Source organism: Monomorium pharaonis, chromosome 6 (assembly GCF_013373865.1).
Source record: "Monomorium pharaonis isolate MP-MQ-018 chromosome 6, ASM1337386v2, whole genome shotgun sequence".
Taxonomy (NCBI): Eukaryota; Metazoa; Arthropoda; class Insecta; order Hymenoptera; family Formicidae; genus Monomorium; species Monomorium pharaonis.
In genome coordinates, this window is record NC_050472.1 from 26,971,728 (window position 1) to 26,995,052 (window position 23,325).

The 23,325-nt window shown below is 36.1% G+C and overlaps 5 protein-coding genes across 10 annotated transcripts in view; 3 read left to right on the forward strand and 2 right to left on the reverse strand.

Annotated features, from left to right (window-relative positions):
* LOC105831267 (cilia- and flagella-associated protein 52) overlaps nucleotides 1-7,189 on the reverse strand; it is a 31,883-nt gene extending 24,694 nt beyond the window's left edge. Inside the window, exons 1-3 of the mRNA XM_036288472.1 lie at nucleotides 7,112-7,189; nucleotides 6,722-6,791; nucleotides 6,492-6,550 (exon numbers count right to left, since the gene is read on the reverse strand). Of these exons, the coding sequence (XP_036144365.1) occupies nucleotides 6,492-6,540 (49 nt within the window). The 5' untranslated portion in view covers nucleotides 6,541-6,550; nucleotides 6,722-6,791; nucleotides 7,112-7,189. The remainder of the gene's footprint in view (nucleotides 1-6,491; nucleotides 6,551-6,721; nucleotides 6,792-7,111) is intronic.
* A 391-nt stretch (nucleotides 7,190-7,580) lies between these two features.
* Nucleotides 7,581-13,972, forward strand: LOC105834899 (ankyrin repeat domain-containing protein 27). Its single transcript, XM_036288471.1, has 8 exons — nucleotides 7,581-7,905; nucleotides 7,981-8,086; nucleotides 8,168-8,305; nucleotides 8,444-8,668; nucleotides 8,865-8,987; nucleotides 9,389-10,012; nucleotides 10,233-10,730; nucleotides 10,883-13,972. The coding sequence occupies exons 7-8, from the start codon at nucleotides 10,378-10,380 to the stop codon at nucleotides 13,185-13,187; spliced, it is 2,658 nt and encodes an 885-aa protein (XP_036144364.1). The 5' UTR covers nucleotides 7,581-7,905; nucleotides 7,981-8,086; nucleotides 8,168-8,305; nucleotides 8,444-8,668; nucleotides 8,865-8,987; nucleotides 9,389-10,012; nucleotides 10,233-10,377; the 3' UTR covers nucleotides 13,188-13,972.
* A 376-nt stretch (nucleotides 13,973-14,348) lies between these two features.
* On the forward strand, nucleotides 14,349-18,865 carry LOC105834423 (presequence protease, mitochondrial). Of its 3 annotated transcripts, none has more exons than XM_012676932.3 (3): nucleotides 14,350-14,809; nucleotides 15,212-15,328; nucleotides 15,443-18,865. In XM_012676932.3, the coding sequence occupies exon 3, from the start codon at nucleotides 15,488-15,490 to the stop codon at nucleotides 18,599-18,601; it is 3,114 nt and encodes a 1,037-aa protein (XP_012532386.1). In that variant the 5' UTR covers nucleotides 14,350-14,809; nucleotides 15,212-15,328; nucleotides 15,443-15,487; the 3' UTR covers nucleotides 18,602-18,865. The 3 variants fall into 3 exon arrangements, with proteins under 3 accessions (XP_036144362.1, XP_012532386.1, XP_036144361.1); XM_036288468.1 differs by having other exon boundaries at nucleotides 15,229-15,328; XM_036288469.1 differs by lacking the exon at nucleotides 15,212-15,328 and having other exon boundaries at nucleotides 14,349-14,809.
* A 95-nt stretch (nucleotides 18,866-18,960) lies between these two features.
* LOC105834354 (protein RRNAD1) lies at nucleotides 18,961-20,666 on the forward strand. Its single transcript, XM_028190533.2, has 5 exons — nucleotides 18,961-19,164; nucleotides 19,238-19,456; nucleotides 19,524-20,103; nucleotides 20,168-20,290; nucleotides 20,419-20,666. The coding sequence occupies exons 1-5, from the start codon at nucleotides 18,961-18,963 to the stop codon at nucleotides 20,664-20,666; spliced, it is 1,374 nt and encodes a 457-aa protein (XP_028046334.2).
* On the reverse strand, nucleotides 20,482-23,258 carry LOC105834778 (mediator of RNA polymerase II transcription subunit 8). 4 transcript variants are annotated; one of them, XR_001138926.3, is made up of 7 exons: nucleotides 22,824-23,241; nucleotides 22,425-22,670; nucleotides 22,151-22,159; nucleotides 21,747-21,920; nucleotides 21,141-21,258; nucleotides 20,924-21,058; nucleotides 20,482-20,662 (listed from the first exon to the last, which is right to left on the reverse strand). XR_001138926.3 is itself a non-coding variant. In XM_012677531.3 (6 exons), the coding sequence occupies exons 1-6, from the start codon at nucleotides 22,986-22,988 to the stop codon at nucleotides 20,982-20,984; spliced, it is 789 nt and encodes a 262-aa protein (XP_012532985.1). In that variant the 5' UTR covers nucleotides 22,989-23,238; the 3' UTR covers nucleotides 20,775-20,981. The 4 variants fall into 4 exon arrangements, 3 of the variants coding, with proteins under 3 accessions (XP_012532985.1, XP_028046335.1, XP_012533110.1); XM_012677531.3 differs by lacking the exon at nucleotides 20,482-20,662 and having other exon boundaries at nucleotides 20,775-21,058; nucleotides 22,824-23,238; XM_028190534.2 differs by lacking the exons at nucleotides 20,482-20,662; nucleotides 21,747-21,920 and having other exon boundaries at nucleotides 20,775-21,058; nucleotides 22,824-23,258.
* Between the last annotated feature and the right edge of the window lie 67 nt (nucleotides 23,259-23,325).

The following is a 23,325-nucleotide window of genomic DNA, read 5'->3' on the forward strand; positions in this document are numbered from 1 at the left end:
GGTAAGAGAATGTGCTAGTTTTTGATAACTTTATGAAACATGGGATGTCCCGGATCATCATCAAAATTATTCTTTCAAGTAGCTGTTTTGCGTCTGATGTTTTTATATAATCAAGAGCAGGATCGTAAAAGATAAACGATATAACGATAGTATTATAAAGATTAGTAAAAATTTTTTTCTCGTAGTATCACGTCCGATAAGCTCATCCATTTTTTCATCGACAGACAGAGTCAGACACGATTGGATCGAATACTTTATAAATATATTTTCGGGCTTTCCTACACATTTCTCAGTTTTTATCGTCGAATGGTGAGTTGCAGGTCTAAAGTTGCACGCGATAAGAGTCGATTAAATGCGATAATTCTAAACACGAGTGGACGCATCTTGCTTATCTCGTTATGAAGTATATATAATATATGAGCAAATATATAAATTGAACATGTAAATAAAATGTAACTTAAAAAATGTGTATATATAAGATAAAATAAAATATAATTTAAAAAAATGTGTACATATAAAATAAAATAAAAACTTTTAAATTATATAACTTAAAGAGCTTATTTCCCGCTTGCTTGAAACTTAGCATTCAATCTCATGGCATTTTTCTTTTTTAAGTCAAATTGTACAGTAAACGTGGCATTGCGTGGCATATCGTGCACGTTAATGACAATGCGATCACATGCCTGCAGTTTTAACGAGCGGACGCTGTATTTTTTTTCTAAGGTAAACGTTAATTAGCCAATACGACGCATACAAGTGCGCGATGTAGGTATTTTTTCCCAGAGAGAAGCACACGTCAAGCGTACATGATCGCACGAACGATTAAATCCGTAGTGCTTCCTTGCGGAATTTTTGACGTAGATAATTTTAATTTTACGAGGACGCAATTTTCTCGAGGATTGCGTATAAACGCAGTTCCACAAAAAAGCGTCATTGCGTAATGTTTCGAGACTTAATCGCTTTGCTTTAATTGCATTCTATACCGTTCTCTGTTTCCCTCTCTCTCTCTCTCTCTTTCTCTCTCTCCTTCTCTCCCTTTCTCCTCCTCATCACGATATCAAAAACGTCCGCATATACGTTCTATAGATAATATACATATACACCGACATATAAACGTTACAAAAGAAGAATAAAAAAAGTGAAACGAACAGAATTCAGGACAGCGACAATTCTATTTCCATACTAGAATGTATTTCAATTTTCCTTGAACGTGGGAAAGGCATTACATTACATTACTTTTTACATGACATTTTAATTATGACCATCATCATTTAAATATGTCGGAAAATGCGCTGCGTTCAAATACGTTCCTCAATGATATATTTGAAGGGTTTCCTGCAAAAACCCGAATATTTTTAAATCGTTGGGAAATAAAAAAAATTTTAATCTTTAACCCTGTATATTATTGTATATGTAACACATTTGTTACAACTGTCGAGGAAATAGGGACGATAAATTTATTAATTTTGTGCATGCACTATGCGTATTATATATGCGTAATGTCACGACATTCCATAAATATTCAAAATACAATATTCATTGAGTGGAATGAAATTGTCTTGTATCTCCGAGTTACCGCACACTTATCATTATCGTTTGGCAATAGACAAGAAAAAAAAAAGTATATTGCAATTCTCGCGCTACGAAGTGATAAAGGTAGTACAAGGATACGGATTTCCGATATATATATTTATGTCATGCAGGAATTCTCGGCGATGCTACTATATAATCGCCGCCGGTAATTGTCTATCGCGAATCAGATCGCATTTTTTAAATAAACGTTATTAATTAATTCAAGCACCTCGTTTGTTGTATACGTATATACGAAATGTGTTTGCATATTAAAATGACTTATCTTGTTTCATTAATTAAAATATGTTAAAAAGTAATAAAGATATAATTAATTATATTTACCAATTATATCGTCTCATTTTTTATATATGATTACATTTATTTAAAAACAAATGCATATTATGTATAAATTAAATCGCACATGATATATTTAATTTAATAGTTAAATATATACAAATATTATTATTAAATTATATAAATATATAAATATATAAATAAATGTGATTTAATAAGGTAACTTCATTTTTATAAATATAAATAAACATATATTGTTTTAGAAACAAAAATAATATACACATAGTTATTTTTACTACACTGAAAACAAATTTACTAGATTAAAATAAATATTTTTTTTAATAATACCAAGCAGAAGTTTTGTAAAAAATAAATAATATTTATTTCAAATAAGATAATATCTTTTATCTTCTATAATTAAAAAAATGCATTATACATTTTATATCAATCTAGAAAATGTATAATACATTTTCTAGATTATAGAAAATGTTATCTTATTTGAAAATATTATTATTTTTTACAAAATTTCTGCTTGAACAATGTTCAAGAAATAAAATCAAAGCACAGAACTATACCAAAACTACCGAGAATTATCGCTAAAATTGTCATAACTATTAAACACGACACCTCTTTCAAGTGTCGTGCTGATTTCGAAGATATAAAATTACATGGACATTTTTAAACGACAGAACATTATTTAAAAATAATATCAAGACACAGAAAAAAAAAAGAACTACCGAGAATTGTCGCCAGAAATGTCATAACTATCCAGCACGACACATTTTTTTCGAGTGTCGTGCTGATTTCGCGCATTTAAAATTATCTGCACAATTTTAAACGCTAGAACTCTGTTTAAAAATTATAGAAAAACACAGCAGTATACGAGAACTGTCGAGAATTGTCGCCAGATATAAAAAAACTATCCAGCACGACAATTAAATTTTAGTTTCGTGCTGATTTCAGCCTTTTAAAATTGTGTACACAAGTTTAAACGTTAGAACTCTGTTTAAAAATTATAGAAAAACATAGCAGTATACGAGAACTGTCGAGAATTGCCGCCAGATATGAAAAAACTATCTAGCACGACAATTAAATTTTAGTTTCGTGCTGATTTCAGCCATTTAAAATTGTGTACACAAGTTTAAACGTTAGAACTCTGTTTAAAAATTATAGAAAAACACAGCAGTATACGAGAACTGTCGAGAATTGTCGCCAGATATGAAAAAACTGTCCAGCACAACAATTAAATTTAAGTTTCGTGCTGATATCAGCCTTTTAAAATTGTGTACACAAGTTTAAACGTTAGAACTCTGTTTAAAAATTATAGAAAAACACAGCAGTATACGAGAACAGTCGAGAATTGTCGCCAGATATGAAAAAACTATCCAGCACGACAATTAAATTTAAGTTTCGTGCTGATTTCAGCCTTTTAAAATTGTGTACACAAGTTTAAACGTTAGAACTCTGTTTAAAAATTATAGAAAAACACAGCAGTATACGAGAACTGTCGAGAATTGTCGCCAGATATGAAAAAACTGTCCAGCACGACAATTGAATTTAAGTTTCGTGCTGATTTCAGCCTTTTAAAATTGTGTACACAAGTTTAAACGTTAGAACTTTGTTTAAAAATTATAGAAAAACACAGCAGTATACGAGAACTGTCAAGAATTGTCGCCAGATATGAAAAAACTATCCAGCACGACAATTAAATTTTAGTTTCGTGCTGATTTCAGCCATTTAAAATTGTGTACACAAGTTTAAACGTTAGAACTCTGTTTAAAAATTATAGAAAAACACAGCAGTATACGAGAACTGTCGAGAATTGTCGCCAGATATGTAAAAATTATCCAGCACGACAATTAAAGTCAGGTTTCGTGCGGATTTCAGCCATTTAAAATTGTGTACACAAGTTTAAACGTCAAAACTCTGTTTAAAAATTATAGAAAAACACAGCAGTATACGAGAACTGTCGAGAATTGTCGCCAGATATGTGAAAACTATCCAGCACGACATTTTTATTCAAGTGTCGTTCTGATTTCGAGCATTTAAAATTATGTGCACAATTTTAAACGTTAGAACTTTGTTTAAAAACGATATAGAAGCACGGTGCTATACGAGTACTACCGAGAATTGTCGCCAGATATGTCAAAACTATCCAGCACGACAGTTTAATTCGTGTGTCGTGCTGTTTTCGGGCATTTAAAATAATGTGCACGCGTTTAAACGATAGCACTATGTTTAAGAAAATTAGAAAAACACAGATCTATAGGAGAACTGCCGAGAATGTTCGCCAGATATGTCAAAACTATCCAGCACGACAGTTTAATTTGTGTGTCGTGCTGATTTCGGACATTTAAAATTATTTGCACACGTTTAAGCGATAGAACTATGTTTAAAAAAATTAGAAAGCACAGATCTATACGAGTACTGTCGAGAATTGTCGCCAAATATGTCAAAACTATCCAGCACGACAGTTTAATTCGTGTGTCGTGCTGATTTCGGGCATTTAAAATTATGTGCACACGTTTAAACGATAGAACTATGTTTAAAAAAATTAGAAAAACAGATTTATACGAGAACTGTCGAGAATGGTCGCCAGATATGTCAAAACTACCCAGCACGACAGTTTAATTTGTGTGTTGTGCTGTTTTCACACATTTAAAATTATGTTCACACGTTTAAACGATAGAACTCTGTTCAAAAAAAATAGAAAAACACAAATCTATACGAGAACTGTCGAGAATTCTCACCAGATATGTCAAAACTATCCAGCACGGCAGTTTAATTCATGTGTCGTGCTGTTTTCGCGCATTTAAAATTATGTGCACAATTTTAAACGGTAGAACTCTGTTTAAAAACGATATCAAAGCACAGAACTATACGAGATTTATCGAGAAATGTTGCCTGAATTGTCATAACTACTCAGCACGACACTTTTATTTGAGTATCGCGTTGATTTCGGGCTCAAAAATTATTTGGAAATTTTTAATCGCCAGAACTCTGTTTATAAACGATATTAAAACACAAACTATACAAATATTACGGATAATTTTCGCTAGAATTGTCATAATCGTCCAGCACGTCACTTTAGATTTAAACCAAAAGTATTGTTACAATTAATTCAAAGTAATTTTTTAAGAGATTGATTTAACATATCAATTAATATTGATGGATTTCCATAGAAAAAATTATGCATAATTATTGCACCAATAATTGCATATTTATGTGGATTAATTTCTGCGTATTTTACATATTTTTGTACAATATATTTACCTTCAGAATTTTTCTGCATAATATTTTCCAGAATTATATGTAATGTTTTCTGAAATTTTTTGCATTCTAAAAAAATTACGTAAAATCCTGCAAAATTTTTTGCAGAAGAATTTTGAAGGCGAAAACTTTGTACAAAATTCTCTAAAAACTGCAGAAATTCGTGCCCAAAAATCTGCAATTTTTTATGCAGCAATTTTTAATAATTTTTTCCTACGGATTTTTTCTATCGAAAAATTGTGGCTGTCAATTTTGGTCTATTTTAGTTAAAATTGATGAATTATAACAACTCAGGCCATTCCCAATTGCTGTTTATCACGGATATAAGCTTAATAACAGTAAGGTTTTTTTAGAAAAATTTATTTAAAAAATGAAAAGTTTTTAAACAAAAAGTTTGCACTTAAATAATCGAGTTTTAAAAGTAAACATTAGTAAGATTCTTTGCGTTGCCTTTATGTGTGTAAAATTTTTAACTCTTATAATAGCTATACTAAATATTGGCCCAAAATTTATTTACCAACAATGGAATGACTCTCTCAGAATTAAAGTCAAAACTACGAATAAATGAATTTTATTTACAGACTAATGAAGATTATCCCAAAAAAGTCTATTTTATGTGATTTAAAAATTGGACTTGTCACAAATGTTTTTTTAGACTATATGCATTTTGTGCTATTAGAAATTATGCTTGTTAAGTTTTTGTATTAAAGACATTCACAAAATTCGTCTAATAAAGAAAATATTGATGCAATTAATAAAAAACTGAAATTAATATGTAAATCAACTCGTTATAAGTTTGCAAGAAAACCTAGACTAATAACATAATATGACAGATGAAAAGCGGTTAAATTTAGAACTTTTTGTTACATTATGGTCCATGGATGATGGAACCATATTTTTAAAAGGCATTATTACCTGCATTTTCTATCTTTACATTGCGCAATTTGGATACTAATATGTGACGATTTAACAAAATGTATTTAGGCAAATAAATTATTATAATATTTTGTAAAAGAATTTGGTGACTTATATATGGATAAGAATTTATAAATCATAATGTTCATAATCTCATTTATTTAACAAAAGATGTAAAGAAATTTGGTTCACTGGATAAATTTAGTTGTTTTCTATTTGAAAGCTGTATGTATAAAATTAAAATGATATTGAAAACATCAAATAAATCATTATCACAATTCTTCGTAAAAAGAATTAACAAATTTGATACATATTAATGTTATTTTAATGTTATAATAAACTACGATAGAGTTATAATTAAATAAAATCTTAGTATTAGTTTATGATTTACAAAATCTTCAATTATTTTTTGCTTACTGAGATGTGTACGTTACACTTACCAGTTATGATCTGCGATGCCGTTCTATATAGCGCCAGGTCGTTCCACATTCGTCGCGTTCTGAAAATGAGAAAAAAATGCAATTAAGAATAGCGATAGAAATCTCTTTCCTGCCCACAGTCAACTTCGTGGGCCACGATTAACGTATCGTAATCTGCGTTCGAACGAGTATGGATGTATAAATACGCGTTCGAGCGTATTGCGACACAAATTTAACGTAATAAGACTTACCGATTAAATACTTGGCGATAGCACTTGTTCTAGCACTTGCAGCCGCGTGTCGTTCCACATTCGTTACGTTCTGAAAATGACAGATAAATGTGATTTAGAATGTCGTGAGGCAGTTTCATTTATCGTGCGGATTAACTTCGCGCGGCGATTACACGTCGCGGAGCCAATACGCTTCGGGATTGCTATTGATTGTCACGAATTCCGCGAGTGAAATAAAGAGAGAACGCTGTTAATATGGCGAAGGGGGTACCTTTTCCGCGCGATCGACTTTGGCACGGAATTATTGTCGCATGTTATAATCGCCCGACCGCTCCACACGTCGCGATTTACGCTACGAGGAATACGCGTTCGGACGAAACACAGTACAAGTTAAATATGCCTCATATTTACCGATTAGATGATTTTCGAAGAAGATTCGATCGGAAGCTGATCTGTCCCATGTCCCGTTCCGTTCCGGAAAGGAAGTGAACCCAGCGTCCCATTCCGTTCCGGAAGGCGTGTGAACCCCTATAATAGAGAATTGTATTAAGTTGGCTTGAGTCAGAGATGATCATTTCTAACTTCACAGCGCTAACTTTACACATCAAGATGAGTGCCTCTGCGATATATACAGTTTTGAACTTTATGTTTTTCGCACTAATTAAAGGCTAATTATTATTAATCATGTTTAAATCGCGTTTCACAAATTGTAATTACTTTTGCATAAGATTAGAAAGTACGTGTAAATTAAAATATGAGTCTAATCGATCTCCCACATCGATCGATAATTGATTCGATATATTATGAAAACGATATAATTAAATATTATATTATTAGTTAAATTATTTTATCTATACATTAAATTTATATAAAATAACAGTAAAATATTTTTTTTATACGTATTTTTTTATTTACAATATATTTTTTGTAGTCGTTTTTGCGAATGAATCCGTTGCGACGTCATCTGGAGTCTCGAGAGTTCGGTGATTAAACATTAACCTGTCTGTAGCAGTCGAGAGTGTCGAGGTCTGTTTTGATTTTACTTGAGAGGAGATAATGGGATATAGCAGGTTTAATTAATTAAGAAAGAACGGGGTGCGAACCCGACGAAACGTATAATATCTAGTTTAAAAAGAAGACGAAACCTTTAAGGAAATACCAAGCTTTTCGGATGACAATGACAGCGAGGGAGAGAAAATGTCCAAGTTAGGATTGCACATTATTCTGTTTTTAATTAATTGTGTAGCTTAGAACTTAGATTAAGAGGAAACTTATTTCAGGAAGAAAATTGACGAAACAAAGATTATTCAGAAACTCCGTGAGAGACCGGCTGGCGTCGATATTGTTGGTTTGGCGCTCGGAGAAAGCGTATCCAATTTGTTGATGGTAAGATACTTATGTGTATATATAATAAAAGTGAAATTCACAATAGACCGGAGAAGTAACGCGAGGTCTATGTTAATTTAGTCGGATTCCTTTAATATAAAAACTGGAGGAAAATATGGCTGTGCTGAAGAATGCTGAAGAATATAAGCCGAACGACGTATACAACATCGGCATTAGAACACAATTTAACATGGAGACAAATAAACGCGACGAAGAAATGTACGCACGGTGACGTTTGCTTTATTCTCTCTTACATTTATTGACATTTAATCAACAATAAGAGAATGTATTTTACTGAAATTATTAATCATTGTATTTGTATATCTTGTATCCTTTTATAACTATTTCTGTTTACAGGGTCAAGTATATAGAAGAAGAATTGTCAAAGCGCAAGAGTAAAAATAATAACAATGCAGCAAATAGTACAAATAATAATAAGGGATCATATTGCTTGCCAGAGGAAGCAGCGTTGCGTATGATACCAGAACAGGCAGAGTTTGAGGCAGAGCTCAACCAATCGTAGTAAGAAATGCTTTTGAATCAAATGCTATCTGGTATTCCAGAAGTTGATCTTGGCATATAGTAAGTACATTGTATTACAATGATACAATAAATATTTTTTTAATGTTAAATGTATATTGCATGCAAGTGTGTGGAATTAATTTATCAAAGGTAAAACAACATTAAATGAAGATTCAACTTTATTTGTAGTTGTACAGTTTTTAAAACAAAAATTTTATAATTCAATATTTTCCTTAAAAGCACAATTAATTTTCAGAGCCAAAATTCGTAACATTGAAGCTACAGAGGCGAAATTTAAACTTCTTTGGGACAGATACAGAAAAAAAATCACAGCTTGTTTCTGCAAATATAGCTGTGAATTTTGTACAACACAACAGATGTATGAATTTTATTCTCGTTATTTTTCATAGATAGGATTGGATCATTATTCCAGTTAATGAACAAATAGAAAAAAATTAATATATAATTACCATTTTCAAGTAATAAATATTATTTTAATTAAATGATATGAAGTTTAAATTAAAAAAAATATTTGCAATTTATTATTTTGAAGTTTTATTATTCTAATATTTTTCTTAAACAATTATTTACTGGTAATTGTTCCGCAACTGCTGCAGTGATCCTATGCATACATGAAATACACGTGATACATATAGTATTCCTAAGTTATCAAAAATTTATTAACTACATTAACATTTACTAACTATGCATTCTTTGTTTTTATACATTTAAATTCTTTATGTTAGATATAATTGTGAATGAAATTTATTGTAATTTTAGTCAACATAGAAGACTCAGATTCCCAAAAGTTGCAGCAGGAATCCAGCAACAAGAAAAAATGCACCAAAGAAGTTATTTGAGGAAAATGGAAAAGATAACGGAGAGAAGGTGATGGATGATTACCATTATGAGAGATTTAAAAAGCAATTCAGACAATTTTGAATTAGACTTGTATAATTAATTATGTTATTATACTCTTTGAATTTACATAGGTAAACATTGATGATTTTTTATATCATCTTTTTTTAATTGTAATTTAAATTTAAGAATCAAAAAATAAAAAAAGAATCAAGGAACAATACAATATTATGATAATTTTATTTCTATTTGCATACATTATCCATCGAAAGGCATCCATTAAAATATGTACGTTTTAAGCTACGTTAAGCTTTGCGCTGCAACTACATTACGTCCATATTTCAATCGCACGAAAAAGTGATGGCCGCTCTCAGGCTTCTCTCTGGTCGCACATAAATCTGTTGAAAACATCTGTTGGAGTTAATTAAAGAAATGCACGAGAAAAATCATACGATTTAATTTAATTCCGAATTGTGGCTCGTAATTCTAAAAACAAGGATAGAATAATATCAGAGCATTCGAGTAATATTTCCGAACGCAGCCAAGGTAATGGTGCCTTCATGTAGTATTTTTGAAAAAAAATCATTTTTATCACTAGAGAACAGTTAAAGTAGTAGCTAATTCGATGAAAGGATAATTGGAGAAATTCTTCTTAGTTTGCGCCGTTTGCAGTAGTTTGCGCAATCAAGAATGCGAATTTCCTTCCGCACTTCCTGTTCTAACCTAAATCCAACATAACCTACTCTAACACTAAATCTCAATTCAGTGATCTTGTATCTCGTCCGGCTGTAACCCGTTGTGCCTGAACTCGCATCGTGCACAATGCTAGATGTTTCACCAAGAATCCTCCTGTCGTTTCGTTTCATCGTCCCCCACATGACATTCATTCCCACTGTTGCTGGCCGCCGACTATGAGTGCCGGAGAATATGATGAGGACCTGTCGGAGAATCGGTTCCTGCGGGAGCTGCGGGACGAGCACGGAGCCATGTTCGAGCGAGCCGTTCAAGAGAGCTGGATCGTCTGCGTTCCGCGCAGCGGCAGCTTCGCCGGTCGTAAGCTGCGAAAGGACGATATCAAGGCTCACATCCTGATCCCTGGGAACCAGGATCGCTCCGTCGCTCGCTTCAGTAACCTGAACGGCAGAGAGATTCTGCTTGAGGATCGAGTCCTGTACATCGGGCAGGACGACGCGGAACGATATTCCTCGCGCCTACTCTTCGAGGAGGTCTTCTACAGTGATGACTTTCATAAATGTTACGTATGGTAAGCTGACACTTGAATGCAAAGACGTTAAACATTTCGGTGGCAAAAGAGAAAGATCCGTCTTTTGGTGACTAGTATAATATATTATTACTATTAATTTAATAAAAATATATAATCACATCTAGTGATAGTTAATAGCAAATATCTTGTAGGTGTATCGAACGGCCCCTAGAGGCCAGCATGTACGTCTCGGACAACTGCATGAGCGTGATTACGAATCTCCAGGAGGCTGTAAATTTTCTTCAGGCGGAGCTGCTTGATAGGCAGCTGTGTGAGAACTTTGAGACTAAAATTAAAGACTTCTTGCACGCTAATAAGCATCTGGAATGCAAATCATTGCAGGTGCAAAGGGATCTGATGCACGAGCTGTATGCAGATTGCCTCGAGATGCTGCTGGAGAATGACACGACGTCGAGAGATACATCTTCGCCCAAGAAGCAATATCAGTGGAACCTCAAATTGTCATTGGAGACGTACATTCTCTATGCTTTGAGAGACGTGCTGCTGAAATCGTTGTCGGCCGGCACTGCCGTCGAGGACGCGAGTCTGAACAAGATTATCAGGAACCTGGATGGGATTCAGTTGAACGATCTCCGAGTACGGTCGGATCTGCAGTCTCGCGTCCACGGCGGGAAGATCGAGCTGTCGCGACTGGACTGCTACGTGACCGTGCTAGGCAAGATCGAGTGTCTCAGGAGGACCGTGAATTACGTATCGCGCGGCACGTCGTCGTCCGTCACGTCGGACGATCTCCTGCCGGTGCTCATCTACTTCGTCGTCAATGCCGGCCTATCCAACTGGACGGCACAGTTATATTTCATGAGACAATTTCGTCTCTCCGCGAGTTCCGCTTACGAGGCGGACGAAACTGGTTTCCTGATAACTTCACTGGAGGCGGCAATCGCACACATCAAGTCCGGAGTAATCTACGGCGAAGACAAATGCGCGACCAATCCAAACAAGTACGATCAATCGGAACGTTCGTCCGTCGGTTATTTGTTCGCGTGCATCAAGAACGGCAATCTGTCCGAGGTGAAGAGAATTTTGACTTACGATGAATCTAAGCAAGTCGATGACATCACGCTCTGCCATCCTCTGTGCACTTGCGCGTCCTGCGAGCGGAACTGGACGAAGCGACGGGACCTGAACGCGTCTTGTCCCAAGGACGACAAGGGTCTCACGCCATTGCACGTCGCCGTGCTGCACGATCAGCTGGTAATCGTGGACTTTCTTCTCGACCGCGACACGGACCTAAACGCCGCGGACTCGGACGGCATGACGGCCCTCCATCACGCTTGCGCCAAGGGCCACCAGAACATCCTGCTGTTGCTCCTGCACGCACATGCAGATCCCGCAGTGACGGATTTGCGGGGAAATACGCCGCTGCACCTGGCGGTAGACCGCGGTCACGAGAGCTGCGTGAAGGCATTACTATATCTATCGGAACACATGAGGACGCCTATCGACGCAAACATCGCCAATGACAATGGCGACATGCCGCTGCATCTTGCAGCTAGGTGGGGATATCACGCGATCGTCGGGATTCTTCTGGAGTACGGCGCGAACGGCAGGATGATCAATAGAAAGGGTCAAACGCCGTCAGCAGTGACGTATAGTGCGACTATCGTCGAGTTGCTTAGATGTAACGCGGCGGTGTCGAACAACATCTGCGACGACCTAGTTGCCTTGCCCCAGCGGCGAACAACCCTCGTGCAGCCTCAACAATCAGTACCTTTTCAGCAGCAGCAACAGCAGCAGCGTCATCGAATTACGGTGGAGACCAAAAGCCCGTCGCACTTCGACGCAATGCAGCACCGCATGATGGACAAACTACTCATTGCCATCGTTGACGGTGATATATGCCTGGCGTGTTACTACCTGGGACTGGAGGTCTATCGCGATCGGCCACCGGGCGGCCGCGCGAGTCTTTGCCATCACCCGCTCTGTGACTGCGAGCGATGTTCGGCGATCGGTGATGGCAAGTTGGAGAACTGCGAACAGAAGCAACGGGCGCTCGCGATCAACACTAGCAACAGCATGGGCGAGACGGCGTTGCACGTAGCGAGCGCGACCGGACGTACCAATATGGTACAATTGCTGCTGGACGCTGGCGCCAACGTGAACGTGATAACCAAGTCGGAGGGTCGTACCCCGTTGCATCTGGCGTGTCTCAATGACCGTGTCGACGTGGCGAAGCTGTTGCTAAACTGCGCAACCTGCGATGTGGACGCCAAAGATCACAACGGCGATACACCGTTGCATCTGGCGTGCGTGGCCGGCAACATCAAGTCCGTTGGTCTCCTGGTCCGATGTGGTGCATGCGCCAACGCGTGCAATCTACAGAACAAAACTCCACTGCGGGAAGCAGAGGAGAGATTATCCGTCACTTTTTCTGCGAATCGTACTGGTATACTGAAGATTCTGAAGCAAAACTCGACACAGCCGGCTGACGATTGATTCAGTCATTCAGTTTTCTCGTGTCTTAAACTGTTTCGTCTTTTCTACGTCTTTTGTATGTCTTTCTTATCTCATGGATTAGTCACCAAACAGTTCATCTAAAAGTAGCTTTAACGTAATACTCGCATAATCTCTTCATCTGATATTCCATTATAATTGATCCACAGATAAACGAAAAAACATTCATTCTCATGCTTACTCTAATATACTGAAGACTGTACTGAGTCAAATCTCTGCACAGAAGGACAATGATTAATTTTTATTCTATAAGCGATTCTGTTTTTATCTTTTTACCTCATAGATGTGATTAGCAGTAGCTTCCAGTATACTTCCAACTTTCGAGTGTGACTTAACTCTGGTCTATTAGCATTACATGTAACATCGCACGTTCTAATTGCGATTCTAAAATGAAATCTCGTACGGGCCTTGATACATTTTTTTCCAAACTGAACGAGTTTTCTTTAAAATCGCTTGCACAAATTGTAACACTAAGTAACACTAATGAGATTAACAGATATTAGTAAATACATGAGACAAGCAGTGCAATATAAATGAGATAACAGATAACAAAGTTTTCTATCCTATTTTATATGTAATCAGAAGAGAGCCATAAAAATATATATTTGAAGTAATATATTTTACATTTTGTGATAATATATATATGTTCTGTATTTGTGTGTACTATTTATACAATTTGGATACTTGAGACAAAGAAAATGTACAAAGCAAATGTATAAAAATATATTTAAAATATATTACCTTTTTAACAAATTAAATACATAAAATTTTACATGTGCATGATATGTATAATTTTCTGATAATTTTTTTTATAATTTTCATATGAATTATAATATTTTAGAAATACCAAGAATCTACATCTTTTTTTTAATTTTTCAAATATGTAAATTCTCTTTAACATTTCCAATCTTATAATTGTCTATAATTTCTAAAAAATATTTTAAAGCTTTTTGGATTTTTATATAAGATTTTATCAGAGATCTAAGAATCTTAAGATATTTCAGAATTTATATATATATGAAAAATTCTAAAAAAGATGTAGATATTTAATATTTTTGAAAAGTGGTCCAATTCGTATTAAAAAATTAAGGAATTTTCTAAAAAATTATACAAAAAATCTGAGATTTATATAAAAATTCTAAGAAAAATTTTTATCAAGAATATACTCTCATATATAAATTGTAATATAAATTATAAACGTAAGTTCGTATTTTTAGTATAGATACACTTGAATTGTTAATAATTTTATTCAGAAATACTAATGGTACTAGTTTTCTAATAACCAGTAGAAGAAAGTTGCATGTGTATCAATTATTAGCATATTTATTTTTTAAATTTTGATTGTTTGTCGTTTCCTAGCAAAAAAATGGGATAATAAAAGAAAAAATTTTCAGCGATAATCACTGATGTAAAATATAGGTTAAGTAAAATGTAAGTTCGTCTTTTAACCTCTCTAAGCACGTTGGCTGTTGAACGAGAATCTCAGTGTAAATTTTTTTCTATGAATCTTGCAAATGCATAAGACACTCGACAGACAGTTTTGCAACAGATTGATGAAAAAACATTCCGAGTTGTCATTTTAATAAGCCAAGACGAATCGTGAGGTGAGTTTATTTACATCAATTACGATTTGTTGGTTATGTTTCCATTGTTTCGGAGCAAAATCGGTATTTGCTCATTACCGCGAGTGTTGCATCACGTATTGCAAGTGATTATTTTGATCAAATCCCGATTACTTTATCGATGATTTCTTGTCAAGGCAGTATTATTTTCGATAAATAATTTTTTATATTAATTTCTTTTACTTAATGTACAGAATGATAGGATTAGGAAGGAGAAATTTGGCAATGTTTCCACTTAAATTAATCATTGATAATCATTGATTCAGTTAATTGGAGTTTGGTTGAAGTCGTTTCAAAGATCTATATACTTCACAAACTGGCATTCCCAATTCATATTTATCAATTTGAAATTTGTTTTTAATATTTTTCCTTTGTATAACACAGATTTCTCCTTTACTCAGATTGATATTGCATAATATTTTAAAGTGGAATGTCTGTCAGTGATAGTGTCTGTTGCAATTCAACTTATATATAAATTTGTGATCCTTTGAGAGAGAATTGGTAAGTATTGCTATATTTGAAGTGACATTTATAGAACAGGTTTTGTGTTGCCTTTAGTACGAGATCCAACATTCTAAATTATACAATTGACATGCTGTCTCATGTTACTTTCAGGCGTAGCTTGACTTCCTGTCATTTCAAACGCAAAAGCACTACAAAATGCTGAGACTATTGAAGTTATCAAAGAATTCGCTCTTGAAAGGCACAGCTTTACAGCAACAAAACGTTGCGTATCGTGCCTTTCGGTCGTCGACCAACGTCGCGTCGAGTGCATTGCATTCGAGAAAAGAGGTAACACAGGACGAGCTGGTCAAGTTCAAGAAGGACGAGATCATTCACGGGTTCATAGTCGACGAGGTTTCGAGCGTAGACGAGCTGTTTCTCATTGCAGTGAGGTTGACGCATCTGAGCACAGGCGCACAGTATCTGCATCTGGCCAGGGATGATACCAACAACGTATTCTCCATTGGATTTCGCACAACTCCCATGGACTCTACGGGACTGCCTCACATTTTGGAGCACACCACACTGTGCGGCAGCGAAAGGTATCCCTGCAGGGATCCATTCTTCAAGATGCTGAGACGATCCCTGGCCACGTTCATGAACGCCATGACTGGACCAGACTACACCATATATCCATTTTCGACGCAGAACTTGAAAGATTATCGCAATCTACAGTCAGTTTACCTAGACTCGGTCTTCAAACCGAATTTGCGGGAGCTGGACTTTCGGCAGGAGGGATGGAGACTGGAGCACACGGATGTCAACGACAAGAGCTCCCCCATCGTGTTCAAAGGGGTGGTTTTTAACGAGATGAAGGGGGTCTTCAACGACAACCAGGCCATCATGGCGGAACGCTTGTTGAATTCAATTCTACCGAGTCATACTTATTCCGTGATTTCCGGTGGTGATCCCCTTGTTATACCCAATCTGCAGTATGTCGATCTTCTCAACTTCCACATGAAGTACTACCATCCTTCCAATTCGCGCTTTTATTCTTATGGAAATTTTCCACTGGAGGATCATCTGAAATTCATCAACGATCGGTATCTTTTTCTATCTGATAGGACAGATCCCTCCATGTCGGAAGTGCCGGCGGAAAAGCGGTGGAGCGAAACTAGAAGGGAGCATATCACATGCAAACCCGATCCGCTGCTCGCAGATCCCAACAGACACGGCACCATCGCTATCGCGCATTTATGCAACGACATAACTGACATACAAAAAACTTTCGAAATGTACGTGCTGTCGCAGCTATTGCTAAGAGGTCCAAATTCGGCGTTCTACAAGTCATTAGTCGAATCGAATATAAGCACCAGCTTCGGACCATTCACAGGTTTCGATTCGCAGTGCAGAGATACGATGTTCGTAGTGAGTTTGCAAGGAGTGAAGCCGGAGGACTTCGAGAAGGTCGAGAGTATCTTCGACGAAACCGCGCGAAAAGTTATCGAGGAAGGATTCGAGAAAGATCACATCGAAGCCGTTCTGCATGGCATCGAGCTTCAGGTGAAGCATCAGACATCCAACTTTGGATTGAACCTGCTCTTCAATCTGACGTCACTGTGGAATCACAACGGTGACCTGATACAGGCGTTACGAATTAATGACGCAATGAGGAAACTCAAGTCGCGAATGAGAGAAGATCCCAGATATCTGCAAAGTTTAATCGAGACTTATCTCAGGAACAATAATCACAGATTGATCTTAACAATGTCGCCTGATGAAAAGTATGAGCAGAACAAAGTGCTCGCCGAACAGGAGTTGCTGAAAACGAAGCTGGAGGAGCTTTCTGCAGAGGAGAGGGAACAAATATACAAAAACGGAAAAATCCTGCTCGCAGAGCAACAGAAGAAGGAGGACGTTGGAGTCTTACCGACGTTGAAGATAGAGGACTTGAAGGCCGACGTGGATAGATACAAGACTACTGACTTGGAGGTATCCGGTGTGCCTCTGCAGTTATCCGTGCAACCGACGAATGGGATCTCCTATTACCGTGGGATACTCAACACGCAGGCACTACCAGTCGAATTAAAACAACTGATACCACTGTTCAACTATGTTGTCGCGAAAATGGGCACACAGAATTACGACTATAGAACTTTCGATCAGATGATGCAACTGAAGACCGGCGGTCTGAGTTTCATAAATCACATTGCCGAACACAAGGAGAGTGAACTGAAGTATGAAGAGGGGATTCTCATAAATTCGTACTGCTTGAATCGTAATTCGAATGACATGTGGAAACTGTGGACCGAGCTGTTCAACAACGTTAAGCTAACCGACCTTCAAAGATTCGAAACGCTTGTGAAGATGAACGCGGCTGATTTGATTAATGGAATCTCGCACGCCGGTCACATGTATGCGATGAGCAGCGCCGCTAGCTTGGTCTCCCCGATAGCCCGAGCTAAGGAAAGCCTTTCAGGACTGCAGTACATCGCAAGGATGAAAAAAGTAGCACAGATACGCGACTTGACTCCCTTGTTGCACAACATGCAGGAAATAGCCGATCACGTCTTGAACAAGAAACACCTACGGTCGGTTATTAATTTATCCGAGGAACACCAGGACGACGTTCTCCATGGTATTCACGCGTTCTACGATTCGCTGAAAGGTCGCACGGAGAATTCGCATATCATCACCAGTGATCAGAACGTCGATACGAAAAAGAGCAGCTATCACCATGTGCTGCCATATACAGTCAACTATTGCTCTAAGGCCATTTTGACCGTTCCGTATATGAATCCGGATTACGCGGCGTTACGCGTGCTGTCCAAGTTAATCACCTCCGTGTACCTGCATCCGGAGATTCGAGAGAAAGGCGGAGCTTACGGCGGAGGCGCGAAGCTAACGTCAGAGGGAATTTTTGCCTTTTACTCCTACAGAGATCCAAATTCCACTCGTACCTTCGATCTGTTTGACAAAACATATGATTTTCTAGTCCAATATCCATTACCCCAGAGTGATGTAGATGAGGCGAAGCTGGGAATTTTTCAACAAATTGACGCTCCTATTCCTCCTAGTAATCGAGGTCTAACTAAATTCATGAACGGTATCACAGACGACGATCTTCAGAGGCAAAGGGAGCAGTTGAAGGCCGTGACTAAGGAGCAACTGTTGCACGTAGCAAAAAAGTATCTGAAACCGGACCAAAACGATATCAGAGTGGGCCGTTCGCTTATTGGACCTACAAATATGGATATTTTAAATAGGCACAAAGAAAATTGGCTGGTGTTGAATCAAGAAGAAACGGATCGAGCACAGGCCACAGACTAAATAAAAGTCAAAAATATTATTTTTGTTATTTTCATAATGACAAGCGTTTCGTTTTATGTTAAGCTGTAAATGTGTCGACGCTGTTATTATATATTAGAAATTGAATAACAACGCGTGTTACTTAACTCCATGTTAAGTATTATAGTTAACTCCATGTTAAGTATTATAGTTAACTCCATGTTAAGTATTATAATTTATGATATTTTTATGTATCAAATGTATTCCAGTTAAAGGAATAAAAATAAATATTTTGTTTAATTTATATTTCTCACTTTCTTTTTTATATACATATACTTATGTCAAATCATATATTTACCATGAGAGCAAAAATAAGTTTTTCTTTTTTTTTTAGTTAAATGATGTATATGGATATCACTGTTGAAAAGAATTATTTTTTTGAAGCGTTACGCTTCTTTTACGAGACGCAATGGCTTCATAATACACCAGTAACCGAAATATTAACTAAAGCGTCTTTAGATGCAATCCCTGAAGAATGGATGGAACAGTTACAAAATTTAGAAAATGAAGAACTTAATAATTTTGTTGTAGAAAAGGCAATAAAGGTTAATCAAAAAATTTAAGACATACTGTGCTATAAATTACTTAAATTATTAAATAATTTCATTGATATTCTAGTCTAACTGGCCTGATTCCTTAAAAACGTATGTTGCAAAATGTAAGAAAATAAATAGACTGCCACCCATACTCGCCTTGTCTTCCGTAGAGCTGCCGCAAATTTTTAAAAGAGGTCTGAGTCCAAAGAAACAACATGAGATAATGTACTTGACTCATTTAGTGGATGAACAATGCAAGCGACGTAATATACGAACGATTATTGATTTAGGCGCAGGCTTGGTAAGAAAATGATAAAAAAATATAATGTAGGTGAACTCTCGTGCTACAGCACAATATCTTTTTCCAGGGTTACGTATGTCAAATGTTGCATTACTTGCACGAATATCGAGTTTTGGGATTGGAAAGAGACAAAGAAAATATTAACAGAGCTCTCATTAGGCAGAAAAAATTGTACCCCGATTCTTTGACAAAAGTTAAATACGCCTATTGCGAAATAACGTGCGATTCGGCCGATGCGATAGAAATTATTCTGCGGCGGGAGTTTTCCGACGTTACAGACGTATGCTTAATTGGCCTGCATGCCTGCGGAGATCTTAGTACAAGCGCGTCGAGAATCTTCCGCAAAATGAATTCTGCCAAGCTCTTCATTTTGATTTCCTGTTGTTACCATAAACTTTCAATATCTAAAAGTATGCAGACATCATTGCAAGAAAAACAGTATTTTCACAATTTTCCCACATCCAACTGTCTGCGAGAAACAGTCGCGGAGTATAATTTTGACGTAGGAGAGTTCTTAAGAATACCCTTTTTGCGATTAGCGTGTCAAGAATCGGCGGATAAGTGGTACGGAATGCACAAAGAGAAGCACAACGAACATTCTTTTCACGTTCTCGCTAGAGCTGTTCTCGAATTGTATTCACGACAAAGTAAGTCTCATTATATGAGATATGTTTATATTTTTGGCTGAACTAACCAGGGATCTTATTTTAGAAAATTACGTTCTTAATAAGAAAGTTCGGAAAGGTACAAGAAAATCGCAATGTTCGAATTTTCAAACTTACGTCAAAGAGTCATTACGGAGATACGATTTAGTACCAGATACGGACAAAACAGGTAACCAATAAATCAATATTTATATGAGTAATTTACATAATATAAAATATAAATATAATATAAATATAATGATAATATAATAACGATAGAAATATAAATATAATAACGAAGCTTTTTTATGTATAAAGACAGTGTAATCACACGCGACGAAATGGAAAAGGATATGACGCGAATATGGGAAAAACAAAGTGTAAGATTAAAAGCTGTAGAAATTTATACTGGATTGCAAATGATATTACAATTGCCAGCAGAATCACTGATTCTACAGGATAGATTATGCTGGTTACACGAACAAGATTTAAAGGCTATCATTGTACCTGTAATGAATAAGTGTGTTTCTCCTCGTTCATACGCAATCGTGTCTTATAAATGCTGAAAAAAATATTATAGTCTCATAAACATGAGATATAAAGAATATTTATCAAATTTTGAGACTATATAATTTTTAATTAATAATATGAAAATTGAGAATATATTTAAAACATTTGTTTAATTAAGAAATTCTATTCTCGATAATTTGTACAATTTTCATTTTACCTTATATTAAAGTTTATAATTATATTATAAATTACATACAAATTAGATTATATTAAAATTATTCTACGTATGGAAATTAACAAGTTAGGAACGTACCAATATTTAAGTTATCAGTCATTGTACACTACTTGTAAATAACAGAGATGCTACGATCTTATCTATAAGGATGGATTTGCGACGCCGCTTTGATATTCGTTTTTATTGCACTTGGTGCCTTATTCATTTGTCCCACTGTAAATTATCAATTCGAATTAAATCATATAAGCACATAATTATTTGAGAAAAAAATGAAAATGCTCGGAAAAATACTTACTCGGTGGATTACCCAAAGGCCCTTGTCCCGCCGTTTGCTGCTGATTGCCAGGTCTGCCTACCATCATGCTGTTAGCTACTGGATTTACGCCGGATTGAACCATTTGTATCGAATCGGACTGCAAACATAAAATAAGGATAATATATATATTATATTCGATAGATGTACAGATATTCCTCTATTTACAATGGAATTACACTCTGAAACTTGGATCGTAGGTAAATAGAATTAATCAAATAGAGCGTTAAGTGTACACTAAATGCAGCTATTATATATTGCATTTAAACTAATATATTAGTATTATTTATATAAATTATATATATGTAACTTAAACAATCTCTGTGTAAAAAATAATCAAAATGTTTTTAAAATGTAATTCTTAACATTTATTGGTCTTCTATTATAAAAGTAATTTGATTTATTTACTATTATAAAACTATTTAATTTAGATGAATTATAACGAGTGCTTCATTACAATCTACTAGTTTTTAGTAAATGTCAAAGTCATAAAAGTAGAGGGATAGTTTTAGTAAGATGCGATACTATAATCTTCAATACTAGCTCTAAAAAAAATCAGCTAAATTTTTTCCTGTAATTATAACTTACTTTCATTAAACCTTTACCAATCCCAACAGCAGCTAAAAGGGCATTAGTATCAGCAACGCTACTAGTTTGCGCTTGTGTCGCCCTGGTGCTGACCTCGCCTTCCCAATCTTCGCGCGCCTTGTTTGCTATGTCCCACACGTGGCTAATTACCTTTGTGTACTGCGCCACTTGTTTCTGAAACCCAACAACAGAGGCATGCAAGGAACTTAATAAGCAGTAAGACCGTGCGTGTTCCACTCGCTAAATGGACCGCACGAAAATCTCTGCGTAGCAAACGTTTATCCAAGACATTTAACATCTATGGCTATTTACGTAGCTACTAGCTAGGAGGCCTGCATACACAACATCTCAGCCCAAAGCGAATGGAACCGACAAAGCTGAAGCTATCTGATTTAGCAGCTTACATTGTAGTCCTAGTTGTTGTTTAGTTAGCACGTTAACAGAAAGATAAAATATCTTCAATTAGCTCCAATGTATCTCTCTTAATAAGTATTTTATATATATATAGACTTAACTGTAATCAAATACACTGTTTCAAAAATTTAATTTTATATCATAGTTATAAACTGATATTCGAATATTTAATCCAATAATGCTTTTTGCCTGACTCAAGAAAGAGTTTTTTGTGTTGAATTAAATGAGAAATAGTCAAAGACAAAGTATAAAGAATTGTCTTACGTGTGAGGCATCAATGCTGACAGACGCAGCCTTGGCTTCCAACTGCATCATCTTCTGTTCAGCTTGAGGCTCCAGTTTTGTCCTCAGGTAATCTGGGACCAGGTCATGTGCAAACGTAGGGATACGATTCTCGGTAAGTCGCAACAGTTCCTCGTCCTTTTCCGGACTCAGGCGTAACGGTAGAACTGTCAGATTCCGAAGATTCGGCGCTTTGTCGTGTCCCAGAATCTTTGAGAGGCTCGTTAGCTGTATAAATGACACACTTTAACCATAATTTGAAGGTACAACATATATAAAACATGCATAATATAAAAGTGTCAAATGACAAAAAAACGCATTTTAAATGCAAATTTAATATTTCAGATGTTAACCAATCAATCGGTAAAATGGAATACTTACGTGACCAGAGATAAGGGCGAAATTGTCGAGAAAATTCGGCCAATTCAAGGTTTCGTACTCGTGTTCTATCTTGAATATCATCGCGGCGATCGCGTTCTTCAAGTCGTTCACTCGCATTATTATGGCCTCCAAGGCGGAGTCTAGTTGCTTCTCCTCTCTCTGCATCGCGCACGAGATTTTACCACGAGACACAATGAACACACAAAATCTCACTCTTCCGTTCGTCACAGGTAAAGTATCTTCTCCAGTGGCTGTGGCTCTGGTCGGTCTAATCGGTCTCCCTGTCAAGTGGTTCAAGTATGAAGACTAGAAGTACTAGAACCAGGAGACTGAACTAAGCCTGATTTCGCCTCCAAAAGTAAGGCGAAACTCTGTTAGAAATGTAGTACCAAATGGTGGCGCTGGCGACAATGATTTACCGGAAAAATATGAAGTATAACGAATAATTGTAAGAACTCAAATATTTGACAATAAATGTAAATTTATAATAAAAATCTTAACA